The sequence below is a fragment of the Vipera berus genome (assembly GCF_964194415.1).
Source record: "Vipera berus genome assembly, chromosome: 2".
Classification (NCBI taxonomy): domain Eukaryota; kingdom Metazoa; phylum Chordata; class Lepidosauria; order Squamata; family Viperidae; genus Vipera; species Vipera berus.
The window spans coordinates 208631412-208649913 of NC_138203.1; the positions used below are offsets into that span (position 1 = coordinate 208631412).

General features: G+C 41.2%; 1 protein-coding gene across 1 annotated transcript in view; it reads right to left on the bottom strand.

Annotated features, from left to right (window-relative positions):
• Positions 1 to 1172: 1172 nt before the first annotated feature.
• The window catches only part of FAT2 (FAT atypical cadherin 2), a gene marked incomplete at both ends in the record, with an annotated part of 62084 nt that continues 44754 nt past the window's right edge, over positions 1173 to 18502 (bottom strand). The window contains 6 exons of the mRNA XM_081316962.1: positions 1173 to 1705; positions 3704 to 4290; positions 5655 to 5811; positions 7240 to 7681; positions 16562 to 16707; positions 17659 to 18469. Of these exons, the coding sequence (XP_081173088.1) occupies positions 1173 to 1705; positions 3704 to 4290; positions 5655 to 5811; positions 7240 to 7681; positions 16562 to 16707; positions 17659 to 18469 (2676 nt within the window). The remainder of the gene's footprint in view (positions 1706 to 3703; positions 4291 to 5654; positions 5812 to 7239; positions 7682 to 16561; positions 16708 to 17658; positions 18470 to 18502) is intronic.

The window sequence follows — 18502 nt, forward strand, 5'->3', positions numbered from 1 at the left end:
TCTACTACATGTATATCATTTTAAAATTCTTTATTGCTTTTTATTAACAAACATTCACAATAAACTCTCACAGAGAAATTTAACCAAAGATATACAGTGCATTTAAAGTACGGGCCAGCCTTTTTATTAAATAATCTACTCTACTCTTTTCCTCTGATTCTTTTCTAGGTAAACCCATAAATGGATTCTCTCACGTGTTTTCTCTCATACGCAACTTTGCACAATATATGCATATATACCTTATCCATAACATGAATCGTTCAAGGCAGTGGTTTGAGTCAGCCCTTTTTAATTTCTTATTATTTCCTAGTCAGGAATATGAAGCTCCTTGATAACAATTTCTAGGAAATTATGAGAATCAGAAAAAAGGTAATGTCCATCAAACACCATCCATTAGTTCCTTTTCTGGATTAGAATGGCATCCTTGTATATTTCTTAACAGAAAAAAACAAATTTCTAGATTAAAGGCAATGCAACACACTCATAAACCTGTTATTTCAGTCAGAAGCTTTCCTTTCTCAATGACCAGTGACACAACTCCAGGATAGCCTGTCCTCAAAATCTCAGTTCTGTTCTGGGAGTTTTTAGACCAATGAAAATCTTGGCTCTTAGGAATAAAAGCACTATTAAAAAAATCTGACTGCTACTCAATAATGTTTTGATTCCAATCTCTCTAAAGTTTACAGCAAGAATCTACCTGACTATCAATGTTGCTACCTTTACAGTTGACAACGGATAAGTGCCTTCTGTTGCATTATTACAATAAATGTAACCATTGTTGGAATGAGATACATGAATAAAACAACCTATGTGAGGCAGAGAGAGAATTGCTGTAGTTGTTTTTCAAGGAATCACTGTGAATGAGAAAAACAGTTGCTACCAGCACTCACTGAAAGTGCTTTCATATGCCCTGCTTTGCAATTCCATCTTTCTGTCCAGATATATTCCAACTCTATAAAACAGCAACATGATCCATTTGGTGTTCCACCCAAGTCAAAAAAATGGGGCTAGACCACAGGCAGAACCCATGAACGTATCTTTTAGCACAGTCACCCAGGAGGAAAGATGCTGCTGTTAAAACGGAGAGGTTGCACATTGCAGTAAAGTATACTTGAATTAAATGCCCTCTCCTTCAGGCACATTGCGAAGGCAGATGCACTGTATTTTGTTTTTTAAAACATCACTTCTTCACAGCTTCCATAGTCACTCTCCACCATGTCGGAGCCCTCATAGTTAGAAGGCAAGGTTGGCTGAGTTCTGACATTCGGTATGGGCCTGATTTCACAGTCTGCGTAGGAGGGCTGGGCCACACTAAGTCTCATGCTAACCCTCTTGTACCCATTGTCTGGATGGTAAAGTGGCCCTTCATTTTCTACCAACTGAGAAGGGTAATAGCTGATTGCAGTGTATTCATTCTGACACTGGGAAGAAGCTAGTTCAGCAGAACCAGGAGGTAAGAAGTCTTCCAGATTTTGATTGCTGTAGCGAGGTGGAATAGGGGCCCGCTTGTTGCTTTGGTCAAGTGGGAAAGGGAAGCCACCATAAAGGCCAGCTGGATCTGAGTCTACAGGAGGAGGAGGAGGAGGAGGAGGTCGATGGCATGGGGAAGGTGGAAGGGGAGTTTCAATAACTTCATATTGATGATATTCCTGAGTGTCTGTTGACTGGTATCTTGGTGGCCAGTAGGTTGTTTCTCCTGGATACACTGAAATAAAATCAGAAGCTTGTCAGTATCTCTTAATAAACATAAAGTCTGCACTAGCTATTATTTCACTGCATCTTCATATTAACCACATAATTTTTCATAATTTGGAGAATGACGGTCTGCCAAGGGGAAACTTGTTTTCTTAAATATTATATAATTAAGAATCTGAGCTATGTAAAATTGTAAACTCTGCAAAAAGACTACCAAGCATGAATAAAAATAATCTACTCAGAGAGAACATCTCACCAGGAGCTAAAAGAATGTTTAAGGTCTAGCATGCTACTCCAGTTCTAATTTTGGAACAATACAATACCTGGTTTGAGGGAATTCTTGACAAAAGATTTTTCACTGCATGGATCAAACTTAGTGATAGACTCAGGGACAGGATAAACGAAATATAGTGATGGATATTTTCAGAAGTGAATTACGTGTTCTCAAACCTATCAGATTTTGTCATCAGCATTACTGCTATTTGTTGTCCTTACTTACTCTAACAAATGCTGTTCCTAACAGCTACTCATGCTCACTGTATCCTGCAATTCTACTATTTTTGCGATACACAAAACATCTTGAAGTAGAGATAGTTCCAGAAACATTCTGACAGAATTTAGCTGCTTTGTGAGTTATGATCACAAAACAAATTGTGTGTGTTTCAAGACCTTTGTTTTGAGGGGGAAACAACACCTTCTGATTTGTTCCAACCTCAGAACAAAACTCAACTATTTCGTTTTCAGTGTTCTGATTGTTCTAAACCCAGCATCTGGATTGTTGTTTATGATTTGAGATTCGGTTTCTTTTCTTCAAAACTTTTCTAATCTACTCAGTAGAAGACCAGAGTCCAGTCATATTCTTGCTACTGTTTGTGCAGGCTTGCATGGAGTAATGTGGGAAAGTAGTATTCAAAGAAAGGCATTTGTTTTGCCAGACAAAAAGGAGACAGATCACAGCTTCATATCTGCCAGGTTTTTGTATACTACTGCTGGTGGTTATTTATGCATAATCTACCACATAGTTTGGACCGGATTTGGTTCTTTTGACTATTGGATCCTTTCCAAGGTTTTAGGATGGCTAAATATACCTTTACAATGTATGTCCTGCTCCAAGTAATGTGACTTTTTGTAACTGATGTCTGGAGTAGCTGTCCATTTCTACTCTGTCCAGTGGTAATTGTTATTTGCTGTGGGGGATTTAAGGTTGATATGACCAGTGTTTTGCAATTAAGTGTTTGTATGAGATGAAGTCAATATGATGTACTGTGTATCATTTTGTGCATCACTATTTTAACTGACACTTAATATGATAATACCCCATATATGTTTTTCCTCCTTCATATTAAAAGTTGTAACTCAGTACAAATTAAATTTGTTTCTTATGCATCTGAATGTTCTTTAATTAATATATGAATATGATCCTTGTTTCTAATTCTTTAATCCTTATTACTTTGTGCTTTGCCCAAGTTCATATAAAAATGGTCTATGAAATTTCTTTTTTTGTTATGACTGCTTGTACTAATCATGTCTTTCTTTAACATGAGCTGTCTTTAATATTACTTTAACTTTGATATTGAAGAATATTGCTGTTAGAAGACATTAGTCCTAACTGGTCCATTTAGCTCATTTGAAAAATAGTTGAGAAACTTCAACAACAAACCCTGGCTACATTTATTTACTTAGAGCTTACTTGCATCACTATGTTGTGTTGTTCTTGATGACTGATGTGACCATATTTTGCTAACTAGCTGATACTGTGTAACTACACTCAATGTGTAGGGCAACAATACACTAACTGGAAAGGGAATTAAAGAAATGCATAATTATGTTCTAAATGTGACAAAACTGACACCACCATAACACAATAGTGTTATGAAAAAGAACAGCTAGATACCCCCAAACATAGGAATAACCAGTGTGGCTTTAGAGCATGGAAAGAACATTACTTGGAAAGATCCAACGAAAACAGAGGAAAGGAGAAAGAAAAACAAACAAAGATAAAACAAACCCATTTTATCTCCAGTCCAAGAACTCTTCAATGTAGAGTCATGATCAGAGTTAGATAACGGGGTAGCAGCTGGGAGATTGGGAGCCACACTGCACACAATGGCACCCCGTTGTTTCTGCATATTGTTTGAACTGAAGGTGGTGAATTCTGGCACAACAGAAGGCTTGGCTGGGTCTAGAGCACTGAAATGGTTGGGATGACCATTGTTGAGAATATTGAGTTCAATGGGTGAAAGACCTTGTGTGCCAACTCCAACACTTTTTGAGAATTCACTCTTGGAGAGCAGGTCTGGATCTTCTTTGGCCACTGGCTTGTGAGCTTTGACTTTGTGGCAGTAACGTTTGTGGATGATTATAACAGCTATCACCAGGATGACTATGCCTAACACCCCAGCAGAAATTTTGGCAATCCCTTCAGGCTTCCAAATCTCACTGGATGGACTAGTGGTTGGAATCCCAATTCTATGGGTGCAGAACGTTCCCTGGAAGTGATCTGTACAGATGCAGTGAGGAGAACCCTCACTATTCACACAACGTCCCGAGTTCTGACATGGATTTTTCAAACATTTCTCAGCGACTTTTTCACACCTGTGATCAAAAGACCGATATCAGCAAGCAAGTACCAATAACTTTAGTTACAAACCTAGAAGCAGGACCTTCAGAGGAAAAAAAAGGAGACATAGGCATACTGCCATTTTCTGCACATTTAAGACTACTATGAATTTAATTCATTTGTCCTTTCTTTACAATAGATGAAGTTGAGGAAAGAATTAGGAAGCAGAAATCTACACTGCCCTCTAAATACATATAAGTTTTTAGTCCCTACAAAGTTATCCCAGGTCCATAGGATTTTTCCAAATTTCCTCCTCTTAAAATGGGTGACAGCTTTGATCTCAGAAGAGAAATATCCCAATGTTAAAAATATTGAGGAAACCCTGAAGGATGATTCCTGGGTCTGAATCATGGAGTGGGCAGAAAACTGAAAGGCCAATCGGGATCGTATCTGCTCAGCTGGCAGAGATCTGTGGAGCACAACACACAGGATTGCTGTGCCAGTGAATATGCATTTAAGTGGAAACCCAAAAGGTTCATAAAATATAAGTAAATTTCCTGACAGAACACTTAACCAGTGGAACAACTTGCCTCCAGAAGATGTGAATGTTCCAATACTGGAAGTTTTTAAAAAGAGACTGGAAAACCATTTGTCTGAAATGGTGTAGGGGTTCCTGCCTGAGCAGTGGGCTGGATTAGAAGATCTCCAAAGTCCCTTCCAACTCTGTTATTCTATTCTATTCTAGACCATGCAGATATCAAATATATGACTGTTGATTTGTTCAAAACAGCCTGACCTCACCTAAGCCCTCCATAAGATCCTGACAGTGTAAACTTTGAGCAGAGAAGGCAAACATAAAATATAATATAATTAGAACAGCATTTCTAATAAAACACTCATCTATATAAACAGTGTCTTAAAATCTCAAATTAAAATTGGCATGCCATGTAATAGAAACAAAATCACACAATCACAATACAACTAAAGTCATGTCCTGGATGTTCACAACAGAAACTCATGCAACAAAGCAATTAATTCTAAGTATTCATCATATCTCCAATCTTGCTTATTTATACAACAGTTAATTTGTCTACATAGCAATTCATTCGTTCGTTCATTCATTCAATCAGTCTTTCTATTGAAAGAATAAAAAGATAAGCAAATAGATCTTAATCATAACTGCCTATGATTCCATAATAATTTAGATAATCTAAGGCGACCAAAATTTTTAAAAAAGTTCTAAAATTTTGAATATTCATACATTCCTAAATAGACATGCGTACTGCGCTGTGATATTCTATTGTGTGATGAATATGTGCACTGCAGAATAATTAATATAGGCATGATATCCTTACTGAAGTTCAAAAGGATGAAGTCAGCACTAAGAGAATATTCTTACCTTCCTCCCCAGTATTTTTCAGGGCAATGGCAAATATAGCCACCATTTTTAGAAAGTTCACACGTCCCTCCATGTAAGCAAGTATCTCCTTGACAAAGGCCATCAACCACTTCACAGTGATCTCCAGAAAACGGTGTGGAGCAGGTGCAAAAATAACCTAATGTAAATAGGTCAAATAAAAGCAAAAGAAAATTCATTTTTTAAAAGTGGACAGGGCAGCCACATACAAAATCAGAATATAATTCAGGTGATATTATGTTATAATAATTAGGTGTACAGTTCCTCTTCACAAGGAATAACTTTTTAATGCATTGAAATCTCCACTAAGAAGGTGGGGATGTCTCTGCTTAAATGGTCACTACAATTATATGCACAACAATTGACACTGCAGGTGGCAACATTGATGTGAAAGGTGTTGTAAATTCACAAGTAAACTTCAGCCACATGCTGGTGATTTGAGTACAAATCTGCATGGACTTGAACTTGCACCCCCTCTCTTGGTGAACCTTGTTCTTCATGAAGGGCAGCTGAAGTAAATGAGGTGCTGAGCAAACAGAATTCTGATCCTGGCAAATGTAACAAAAGCGCACAACTGAATTCTAATTCTAGAAAAGGTGTTTCCAAGAGTATCATGGTAGACACCTTCCATTACCAGACATTAGTATCAAAGTCACTTCCATGTGACCAGGATAAAGGAAGAACCGTTGCAGGCGGGGAAATAATTTACACAAAGATTTAGTGCAACTGAATTTCTTCTTCCTTTATTAAACACATCATTTTCACCCATTACCATAATCATTTTTATTTTAAATTCTATTCACTCTGCTGGAAGCTCACTGCATAGTTTTCCTCACCCACGTCCATAGTAATGCTTTATTTCCACCAGAATCACCCTGTTGTAAGGCAGTTTACAACCATATTTCATTACAGTTAGTGCCTGTCAGTTCGGTTCCTTCATTAAAAGGAAATCCTGCAGATGGACGTTTAAACATATAGTTCAAAGAAAACATGAGAACATTCAGCCCGCTCACTTTGCCTATTCCAGACATGTCAAACACAAGGCCCGGGGGCCAGATCCGGCCCGCGAAGTGCTTTCATGTGGCCCCCGAAGCCATCCTGGAAACAGTGAGGGAACGGTCCCCACTGCCTTGGCCCTGGCCCAGAGACCCTCCTTCTTCCAGAGACCTCCAGATCTGTCCCACTCCTGCTCATAGGCCCCCATAGGCACCCTTGATGCCAATGATGTAGAGCTGGCCATGCCCACCCAGTAGGCCATACGCACTCCAGCTGTGCCCACCCAGTAGGCCACGCCCACCCTGGCCATACCCATCCGGCCCCCCAAGGGCAACCACAATGCTGATGTGGCCCTCAATGAAATTGAGTTTGACACCCCTGGCCTATTCCTTCTCTCTGTCCCACAGAAATTCATGCCTTTTCAGAGCACACAAGTTTGGAATACAGTGGTTAAATAGCTCCCATAGGAAGAGAAGCTTCTTTGATCAATGACCTAGTCCTAGAGACATTTCACAAGTCCTTGTAATTTTCCCAAGATTCCCTAAGGTGAGATGCTCCAAACTACACTTACCTCCGTGTTGTACCTCACTGCAGAGTCCATCATTGAGGCAGGGGTTGCTGCTACAGGCACCAGTGTGTGGACAGCACTGCCTGATGCTTGATTCTTCAACCACTCCTCTGGAGCGTTTTTCTTTGGGCAGAACCACCAGATTTCTTCCATCCACAGTAATAGTATTCAGGCAACCCCTAAACCCACCAATGATTCTCTGAGGCTGATGATGCTGAACGAGTCCTCCAATCAACAGATCTCTGGTGGAGTGGGAAACGCTGCAGCTCTCTGGGAGATGGAGAGAGGCATTCACCACGTCATCAACCAGCAAGTGGATGGAACGGCTTTTCACTTCTAGAAAGACTGAATGCCACACTCTGTCACTCACAAAACGGTGAGATGAAAGGTTCGCACTAAAGCCACTCCGACATCTGTATCCAAGATGAGGTACTCCATTAACAAGCTGCGTGGGATATACAAAACATGTTTAAAATAAGTATTTTGTATTGATCTAGGCTGTAAAAGGCTAAGAATCCAAAACATATTTTAGACCTCTCTCTCTCTCTCTCTCTTTTTGTATTGGCTAAATAAATGGCAGCTTCATTTTGAAATATCTACTGAAACTTCCACATCTAGCTGTTTTACTTGGGTCACTGAGCAATTATCACTCCAAAACAATAATTCTTTGACATTCGACAGTTTGTACACTCCAAGTTATAAGTTTCCAACTAAATTTCAAATAGCTGCTATAATTTCTGATGAATCGAGTCCTTGCTACTCAAAGTTAATTATTTCTTCCTGCTCCAATCCTTTGAGCGAAGAACAAGAAAGGTATGGGAAGTAACGCAAGATTTTGTCTTCCCTCTGTTAGGAAATGTAAGGACCAGGATGAATTTTTATTAACATGACTAATAACACTGCAGTAGTCCCTAACCCTGACCCTGACCCTAACCCTAATTTTCAAATTTTAGTTTTAATAATGAAAGCTTCTGGGAATAGCAAATATTGACATTTTCTTCTTCGTGTCCATGTTCCCAAAGCTTTTTTTTCTCATTTAGTGTAACTGTCCAGATTGCCCATAACCCAACAAATTGGGAAAAAGCCGCCAGCAAAAAATCATTGTGAATCCAATGGCATTTTCCAAGAAACTGTTTCCTGGCTTGGTGACAATATAAGAGGCAGCCTTTTGCTTTAACTGTTTGGCTTTGAATCACTAAAGCACGGGAGGAATTCAACATTTTGGGAAGATAAGAGATAGTGCACTTCAGAAGGGAAATGAAACTTTTTGTGTTAAACTAATTGGTGAATGTGATTCATGATAAGTAATTAAGGGAGAGAGATTCTGTAGGATATGATGTGTCAAGAAGAGGAGAATTCAGATTCTGGCATCCATCCATGAGTGCCGATGCTCCGTTCTCATTATTATAGACCTTTTTAGAATAAACAATCATGCAGTGTTCTTTCATGTCTCTCATTAATCGGAAACATGACAGGTAGTGGAAGATATTCAGATATTAATGTGATTATATTTCAATCTGGTATCCTGTTTGTAAACTCTCAGTGTTAACCTAAACTGTTCATGAAAAGCTAAATTATGATGTAGCATGACTTTCAAAAATTGTGTTAAATTCTGTGAAGTACTTTAAATCATAAACTATGAGAGCCAATGATCATCCATTCATCCCTCTATTAATAGAGGAATTTTTTACTGTGTATGAATAAATGCATATTTTCCTTCAGGTCAATGTATAACATATGTTCCAGATTTCAATTGACTTAGCTTGCAAACTTGGATGAGTATGTTGATGGCTTAAAGGCTCTTGAATAATTAACTTGAAAGCAGAAAGTCTCATATGTAAGAGTTACAGGCAGCTAGTGAGATTTATTTTTGTTTAGTACAAATGCTTTGACCTTTTTGACTCTATATTGTAGGCCTTAAGTTTTTCATTTTAGTGAGACTGTATGTGCTGTACCCCTTCATGGATTACTGCCTTGTCGTGGCGAAGGGGCTTGTGTAATTCAATGAAGCTATGAGCTATGCCGTGCAGGGCTGCCCAAGACGGACAGGTCATAGTAGAGAATTCTGACAAAACGTGATCCACTGGAGAAGGAAATGGCAACTCCAGTATCTTTGCCATGAAAACCCCATGGACAGTACCAAAAGGCAAAAAGATATGACGCTGGAAGATGAGCCCCTCAGGTCGGAAGGCGTCCAATATGCTACTGGGGAAGAGCAGAGGGCTAGTACTAGTAGCGCCAGAAAGAATGAAGCGACTGGGCCAAAGCCGAAAGGACGCTCAGCTGTGGATGTATCTGGTGGCGCAAGGAAAGTCCGATGCTGTAAAGATTTTTTTCCATAGGAACCTGGAATGTAAGATCCAGGAATCAAGACAAGCTGGACGTGGTCAAACAAGAGATGACAAGACTGAACATCGACATCTTAGGAATCAGTGAACTAAAATGGACAGGAATGGGTGAATTTAATTCAGATGACCATCAGCTATACTACTGCGGGCAAGAATCCCTCAGAAGAAATGGAGTAGCCTTCATAGTCAATAAAAGAGTAGGAAAAGCAATACTGGGATACAATCCCCCAAATGACAGAATGATCTCAGTTCAAATCCAAGGCAAACCATTCAATATCACAATAGTCCAAGTCTATGCCCCAACCACCAGTGCTGAAGAAGATGAAATTGACCAGTTCTATGAAGCCCTACAGCACCTTATAGAACTAACACCAAAAAATGATGTCCCTATCATCATGGGGGATTGGAATGCTAAAGTAGGAAGCCAAAAGATAACTGGAATAACAGGCAAGTTTGGCTTGGAGTACAAAATGAAGCAGGGCACAGGCTGATAGAATTTTGTCAAGAGAATATGATGGTCATAGCAAACACTCTTTTCCAACAACCCAAGAGACGGCTATACACATGGACATCACCAGACAGTCAACACAGAAATCAGATTGACTATGTGCTCTGCAGCCAAAGATGGAGAAGCTCTATACAGTCAGTAAAAACAAGATCAGGAGCTGACTGTGGCTCAGACCATGAGCTTCTCGTTGCAAAATTTAGGCTTAAACTGAAGAAAGTAGGGAAAAGCACTAGGCCACTCAGGTATAAACTAAATCATATCCCTGACGAATATACAATAGAGGTGACAAATAGATTTAAGGAATTAGATCTGATAGACAGAATGCCTGAAGAACTATGGACGGAGGTTTGCAACATTGTACAAGAGGTAGCAACTAAAACCATCCCAAAGAAAAAGAAATGCAAGAAAGCAAAGTGGCTGTCTGAGGAAGCTTTGCAAATAGCTGAGGAAAGGAGGGAAGCGAAAGGCAAGGGAGAAAAAGAAAGATACGCCCAATTGAATGCAGAATTCCAGAGAATAGCTAGAAGAGATAAGAATGCCTTCTTAAATGAACAGTGTAAAGAAATAGAAGAAAACAATAGAATAGGGAGGACCAGAGATCTCTTCAAGAAAATTGGAGAGATGAAGGGGACGTTTCATGGAAAAATGGGCATGATAAAGGACCAAAATGGCAGGGACCTAACAGAGGCAGAAGAGATTAAGAAGAGGTAGCAAAATTACACAGAAGAACTATACAAGAACGAGCTTAATGTCTCTGATAACCACAATGAGGTGGTCACTGACCTCGAGCCAGACATCCTAGATTGTCAAGTGAAGTGGGCCTTAAGAAAGCTGAGCAACAACAAAGCTAGTGGAGGTGACAGTATTCCAGCTGAGCTATTCAAAATCTTAAAAGACAATGCAGTAAAAGTGCTACACTCAATTTGCCAGCAAATTTGGAAAACTCAACAGTGGCCACAGGATTGGAAAAGATCAGTTTACATTCCAATTCCAAAGAAAGGCAGTGCCAAACAATGTTCAAACTATTGCACCATTGCACTCATTTCACATGCTAGTAAAGTTATGCTTAAAATCCTACAAGCTAGACTCCAGCAGTATGTGGATCGAGAACTACCAGAAGTACAAGCAGGATTTCGAAGAGGCAGAGGAACTAGAGATCAAATTGCCAACATACACTGGATCATGGAGAAAGCTAGAGAGTTCCAGAAAAACATCTACTTCTGCTTCATTGACTATGCTAAACCATTTGCTTGTGTGGATCACAACAAACTGGCAAGTTCTTAAAGAGATGGGAATACCAGACCACCTTATTTGTCTCTCTGAGAAACCTATATGCGGGTCAAGAAGCAACAGTGAGAACTGGACACGGAACCACTGATTGGTTCAAAATTGGGAAAGGAGTCCGGCAAGGCTGTATACTGTCGCCCTGCCTGTTTAACCTATACGCAGAACAGGGCTAGATGAATCAAAAGTTGGAATTAAGATTGCCGGAAGAAATATCAACAACCTAAGATATGCAGTTGATACCACTCTAATGGCAGAAAGTGAAGAGAGCCTCTTGTTGCTGTTAAAGAAGAAGAGTGCAAAAGTTGGCTTGAAACTTAACATTAAGAAAACCAAGATCATGGCATCCAGCCCTCTCAATTCCTGGCAAATAGATGGGGAAGAAATGGAGGTAGTGACAGATTTTATTTTCCTGGGCTCCAAGACCACCAGCAGACGGGAACTGCAGCCAAGAAATTAAAAGATGCTTGCTCCTGGGGAGGAAAGCCATGGCAAATCTAGACAACACACTAAAAAGCAGAGACATCACCCTTTCAACAAAAGTGCGTATAGTCAAGGCTGTGGTCTTCCCAGTTGCAATGTATAGCAGTGAAAGTTGGACCATAAGAAAGGCTGAGCGCCAAAGAATTGAGGCCTTTGAACTATGGTGCTGGAGAAGACTCCTGCGAGTTCCTTGGACTGCAAGGCGATCAAACCGGTCAGTCCTAGAGGAGATCAACCCTGACTGCTCTTTAGAAGGCCAGATCCTGAAGTTGAACTCAAATACTTTGGCCACCTAATGAGAAGGAAGGACTCACTGGAGAAGAGCCTAATGCTAAGAAAGGTTGAGGGCAAGAGAAGAAGGGGACGACAGAGAATGAGGTGGCTGGATGGAGTCACTGAAGCAGTAGGCGTGAGCCTAAGTGGACTCCAGAAGATGGTAGAGGACAGAAAGGCCTGGAGGAACGTTGTCCATGGGGTCGCGATGGGTCAGACAAGACTTCGCAACTAACAACAACATGTGCTGTAACTTTATTAAACTTGTACCCAGTCTTTTGTCATGAAGGCGTCTGGCAATGCATAAAGTAAGATTTATCTCATAATCTAAAAACACACCATGGTACTCTGAATCAAAGAAAAGGTAAAAGATAAAATATCCTGTGACAGAGAATGGAATGGAACCTCTGATCAGGAGAGAACCTTCTCATCAGAGATCATCTTTCAAAAGACTCTAACACTAAATTTCCAATAATGCTCAGCTCTGCTCCGGTTCCTTTATCATCATTGTATGGATATCTGAGCAAACTAGGAATTCTACTCTAATAAATACCGTATATACTTGAGCATAAGCCGAATTTTTCAGCCCACTTTTTGGGCTGAAAAATTCCACTTCGGCTTATACTCCAGTCAACAAAAAAACTTACCGAGGACTTGTGCGCGGCCGAGGCTTTGGTGCTTCCGGGATCGCGCGCACCTCTCCCAAGCCACCACCGTCCGGAGACCTGCCGAAGTTTGGGGAGGTTTGGGGAGGTGCGCGCCTCCCCAAACCTTCCCAAACGTCGGCAGGTCTCCGGACCTCCGTGCCCTGCCTGCCTGCTTCTTTCCGCAGCGGAAAGAAGCAGGCAGGCAGGGCGCGGAAGTCCGGAGACCTGCCGACGTTTGGGGAGGTTTGGGGAGGTGCCCAAACCTCCCCAAACGTCGGCAGGTCTCCGGACCTCCGCGCCCTGCCTGCCTGCTTCTTTCCGCAGCGGAAAGAAGCAGGCAGGCAGGGCGCGGAAGTCCGGAGACCTGCCGACGTTTGGGGAGGTTTGGGGAGGCGCGCGCCTCCCCAAACCTCCCCAAACGTCGGCAGGTCTCCGGACCTCCGCGCCCTGCCTGCCTGCTTCTTTCCACAGCGGAAAGAAGCAGGCAGGCAGGGTGCGGAGGTCCGGAGACCTGCCGACGTTTGGGGAGGTTTGGGGAGGTGCGCGCGCACCTCCCCAAACCTCCCCAAACTTCGGCAGGTCTCCGGACGGCGGCGGCTTGGGAGAGGTGCGCGCGATCCTGGAAGCACCGAAGCCTCGGCCGCGCGCAAGTCCTCGGTAAGCTCCGGGCGGTCACTTGCTTCGCGTCTCCTGAGGGAAGGGGGGGCGACTGGAGCGGGCGTGTTTCCTCGCCTGCTGGGCGCCGCGATTTGCCCGGGGAACACGCGGGCCCCGAATGGCAGCGTGGAGCGAGGAAGCGGACAGCCAGGGCTTCCCCGAGAGCCGCGGCCACACAGGGTATTCCTGTGTATTCAGGCTTGCAAAATGGCGGATCGAGCCTCTGCTGGCGGCAGAGGCTTGCAGAGCGCGGATCCAGCCTCCGCCGGCGGCGGAGGCTTGCAGAACGGCGGATCGGCTTATACTCGAGTCAATAACTTTTTCCAGTTTTTGGGGGTGAAATTGGGGGTCTCGGCTTATACTCGAGTCGGCTTATACTCAAGTATATACGGTAATAGTCCCCACACAAACATTTCTGTTGGAATGAGAAAATGTATCAACAATTAGGAGATAGACAAGGCAAACAAACAGCAACACATAAATTGTTTTAGCCCAGACTTAGAATGCAAACAACCCAGAAATGCTGAGAAAATTAATAAAATATGCCAAGTAACTGCAAATTGTTGTCAGCCTGCCTGAACGGTGTTAATTATCTCACTGGTTTCACTCTTTATTTTTACATAAGTGTACTTAAGCACTGGATACCTACAAAGATTCTTGTGACTGCCTTTTCCAGTTACACATCATCACAAAATACTCAGTTTATTTAATTATAGGCTCATTACAGCACTCTTTTCACTGAATGCAGGAAGTATGGCTTTCAAATCAGTACTGTACATAATTTCGTATGGATGAAACATACAGGGAAAAGATGCATCCTACTTGAGTAGCTTTCAGACAGAATTTAGAGATGTTGGGCAATAACCCGTCTGTCTTGGCAAACAGAGATTGATTGATTGATTAAAAACAGGTATATCCCATATAGTTAATGCAAGATGATTCAAAGCTGCTTGCAATCAATTAAAAAAAGGACAAAAATATTGCAATAATAGCCAACAATAGTGCTTGCCAGATCTGGATTGCTTGGGTAAAAAACCTGGATTGACCATCAGATGGTAGAATCAAGTTTGTTTTCAGGATCTTTTTGCTATCATCTAATGGATGTCCAAAGTTCAGTAGCCCAGTTCTAGTAGCCTAGTCAATACTAACCATTTAAATTCAAGGGAGCAGAGACTGGCGCAGCAGATCAAATCAACTATATTGACAATTAGCTTGGGAAATTTCAGTCTGACAAATGAACTGCCTGCCAAATTATGAACAGTAGCAACAAAAAGAGTTAACTGTTAACTTTTTCACTGAGCTACTGCTCTCCCCAATATTTGTACATTTAACTTCTTTTTCATTTGCATACTTCTTTTAAATTTCATGTAATTATGACAATATACCCTCCACCTCATCATCCCTCCACCTCATCATCCCTCAAGTCATAAATAAAAATACTAAAGGGAACCAAACAGGCATCAAGCCCTGTGGAATCCTACTTAATATCTCCTTTCAGTTTGATTCAGAAGATATAGTTTGTAAGTCTGATTTTGAAGTCAACTATGCATCTCCTTAATAGTTGTATCCTTCAACCTACACTTAAACAAGCTTGCTAAACAGTGTCATGAAATTGTGGTTGAGATGAAAATGAAGTTGTTGAGATTAAGTTATCTATGCCCACAGGTTTTATGATGTTCCCACAATCTGCTAATAAAATTTCCATCCCAGTAAATGAGATAGACTTAATTAATCAGGAATTCTTTTGTATTAATCAGTTCAAGCTAACTAGCAGGTGTTTACAGATGGGTTACATCATTGTTTACTCAGAATTTTCCCAGATGCAGTTGATAGATTGACTGATGTGCAGTTCCTCAAATCCTTGCAGTGGGTATAGCTACTAAACTCATGAATGAACTTTGTAACTGGAAATGCCCATGTAAAAGCGTGGGGCAGATGGGGCAAATGGCAACACAACCCTGTAATTTATATGCTTGTGTCCTACGTTGGGGCCAGGTATTAAAAGGGTGGATTTTCATTGTAATGCCTCTACAAAGATGATGTTCTGCCATCAGTGAGTTTACCTGAGGAGGCCTATGGCCAAAGCTAAAGCACTTCGATGGTGTTGATGTAATGCTTAACAGCAGGCATTTAAAAGTTAAGGAAAGGGAAGGGAAGTGGGAGAAGAAGATATAAAGAAAGCGAAGAATCAGGAAAGCGTAAATCAGAAGTGACTGCTGGACAATATAGGATATTGTTCAAGTTGAAAGAGAGGAAATGAGTAAGGAAAGAACCCCAAATGCTAAAGTTTTGCTGTAAAAATGGTAACAGTAAATGCAGGTTGCCTTCCTACTGAGTTTAGATGCAGATATTGTGATATGAAGGCACTGAAAAAAGAGCAATTACACTCCTTTCTCCCTCCTGAAATTACAGGTAACCTACGCCCTTATCCTTTTATCTAGCCCTAAACAGGGGTAGGCAACCTTGGCTCTTTTATGACTCATGGACTTCAACTCCCAGAATTCTGGGAGTTGAAGTCCATGAGTCATAAAAGAGCCAAGGTTGCCTACTCCTACTCCTAAAGCTAGAATTATGTTAGACCAGAGGTCTTCAAACTCGGCCCTTTTATGACTTGTGGACTTCAACTCCCAGAATTCCTCAGCCAGGGTTGCTGGATGAGGAATTCTGGGAGTTGAAGTCCACAAGTCATAAAAGGGCCAGGTTTGAAGACCCGTGTTAGACTAAGACATTTTATATCTGCAACATACCTTACTTTTTTTAATCAAGTATTTCCTGTGTATTTATTTGTCTTATCTCCTGTACCACATTTAGATCAACTTTTGGTCCTCCAATTCAACCCATCCAGTTTTGAAAGACACAAATTTCTACAGAGGTAATGAGGGCAGCATCTAGGATCAAGGAAGGTAGTTTTGCAGGAGACCAGATTAAGAGAAGGTTATCATATTTGGCAGACCCCCCCCCATCCTTTTATTTGGTTAATTGCAATTTGATATATAAGTAAACACTCTTTTCAAGGAGGCAAAGAAACAAGTTCCAGGCTTAAAGAGTGGTTTTATGGCAGATCAAGAAAAAGCTGATTTGTATGGTCATGGGACAGAGTATGTGTAAGGAATGACGAATCTTACCTGGAGAACAGCACTGTTGCTTCCATTAGTAGTGAGTAGTATGGCATGGAGCTGGTGGGTTTGTAAGTGGAAGTGCATCTGCCAATCCCGTTTGCCTTGATGGTGATACCATATGTAACTGTGCCCACTGAACCTCAAAGCTGTGCCTGACAACAGAAGCAATGAAAACTACAGTCTGAAAAAAGAACAGCTGCAAACAGTTGTGCTTCACAGCGAATACAATAAATAAAGAACTTTAATTGTTCAAACTTATTTTGTGGTGTTTTACTTATTAAACAAAGTTTTACCGTCCACCACAAGGAACCCTGGTAGCAAACAACCATAAAAACGGCACTATAATTTAGAAAATATTAAAACAATGATAGGCTGTGATAAAATCTGTAGTTATTAATCAGTCATACTATGCTGGCTCCATCCATATCCTGCCCCCCCCACCCCCGTTGCCTGGGTGAAAAGTCAGATTTTCACTATTTGAAGGCAAGCAAAATAAGCTTCATTTGTATTTCTCTGGAAGGCTATTCCATAAGGCAGGGATTCCCAATCCCTGGGCCACAGCCCACAAACGATGAGGTTTGGCACATAAATTCTTCTCTGGCTTAGAAAGAGTCTTATATCTCTTTGTAACAGTGAACAAATGACAATTTCCATCAAATATGGCATGCTTTGCTGCTCTGCCAGATGTCAGGGAAGGAGCTTTTTCCCCCATTCGTATCCATTCCATTATTTATGAAATCAAGATAAATCTATGTGCAGGATAGAGTTAATTGGAAGGTCATGAGAGAGGACAAGACAGTAAAACTAACTAAGATACTACTGGGAGCTCTACAGGGTTAAACCTGCATTTGTAATAAATTAGCTATTTTCTCAGTTTGGGGAAGCAATTCTTTTTTTCTTCTTCTAAATTTAGTGGAATATTTTCCCCCATCTGCATAGGCAATGGTCTAGTAGTCTGAACAAAAAATGCAATAAAAATGCCAGAGTTTAGAATAAAAATATTTCAGACACTGTACTGGGAGTAACAAGCAGTGCCAGGGAATACTGCAATGTGTTTTACAAAGTAGGGAAAATGATTGTGGTAAACAGCAATATTTTCTCACCGTTGCAAGTGCAGATCTGTTCTAAACTGTGCCGAGGAGTGAGCACACTGAGACGGGCAGTACTATAAGTGAACACTGTGCCTGGTTCAACTTGAAAGGTTTCTTTGCAAGCACGTTCAATGATACAGTTGGCCTCATGGCATGGGACATAGGTCACTTTCTTTACCCGCAGTCCAACTCGCTGGTCCATTTCTTCAGCCGACTGAGAAATCCGGTCAGCAATGAAGCTGGGCTTATAGAATGAATATTGGGGTTCCCCAACTGCCAACAGAAGATCCATCCCATCAGAAGCCTGTGAAGGTTGCAAACTAGCCATGTGGACATTCTGTCGCTTTGTCTCTAAGATACTCCCCAGAAACCGCTGTAGATTGCGCCAGTGGTCACTTATAAATTCTTCTGGGTTAAGATGGTGGAAATGCAGCATCACAGCTTTATCCAGGGCATCCTGGCTGAAGGACCATACATGAACCTGGACTCTGGTTATGGTTGAAAAGGTCCCATCACTCACACTTACATTCAGAGAATAATGGCCATGTTGGAGACCATCGGTTGCAATTATTTTTCCATCTGAAAGTCCCACAGAGAAATGTTTCTGTTCAGGAACTACTGACACAAAGCTATATAATAGAGTATCATGGGGGTCTCGATCGGTGGCATGAATTTTGCCAAGAACTCCGCCTCGGAAGGTTCTTTCATTAGTTGTGATGAAGATCTCGAGAGGAAGTGCTGAAGGAGGGTACTGGCTTTGTTGTATCACATGGATGTTTATAAATGCCGAAGAAGAAAGAGGAGGGCGACCACTATCAACAACCTATTGGACAAAATTGTGAAAACCTTTACTATC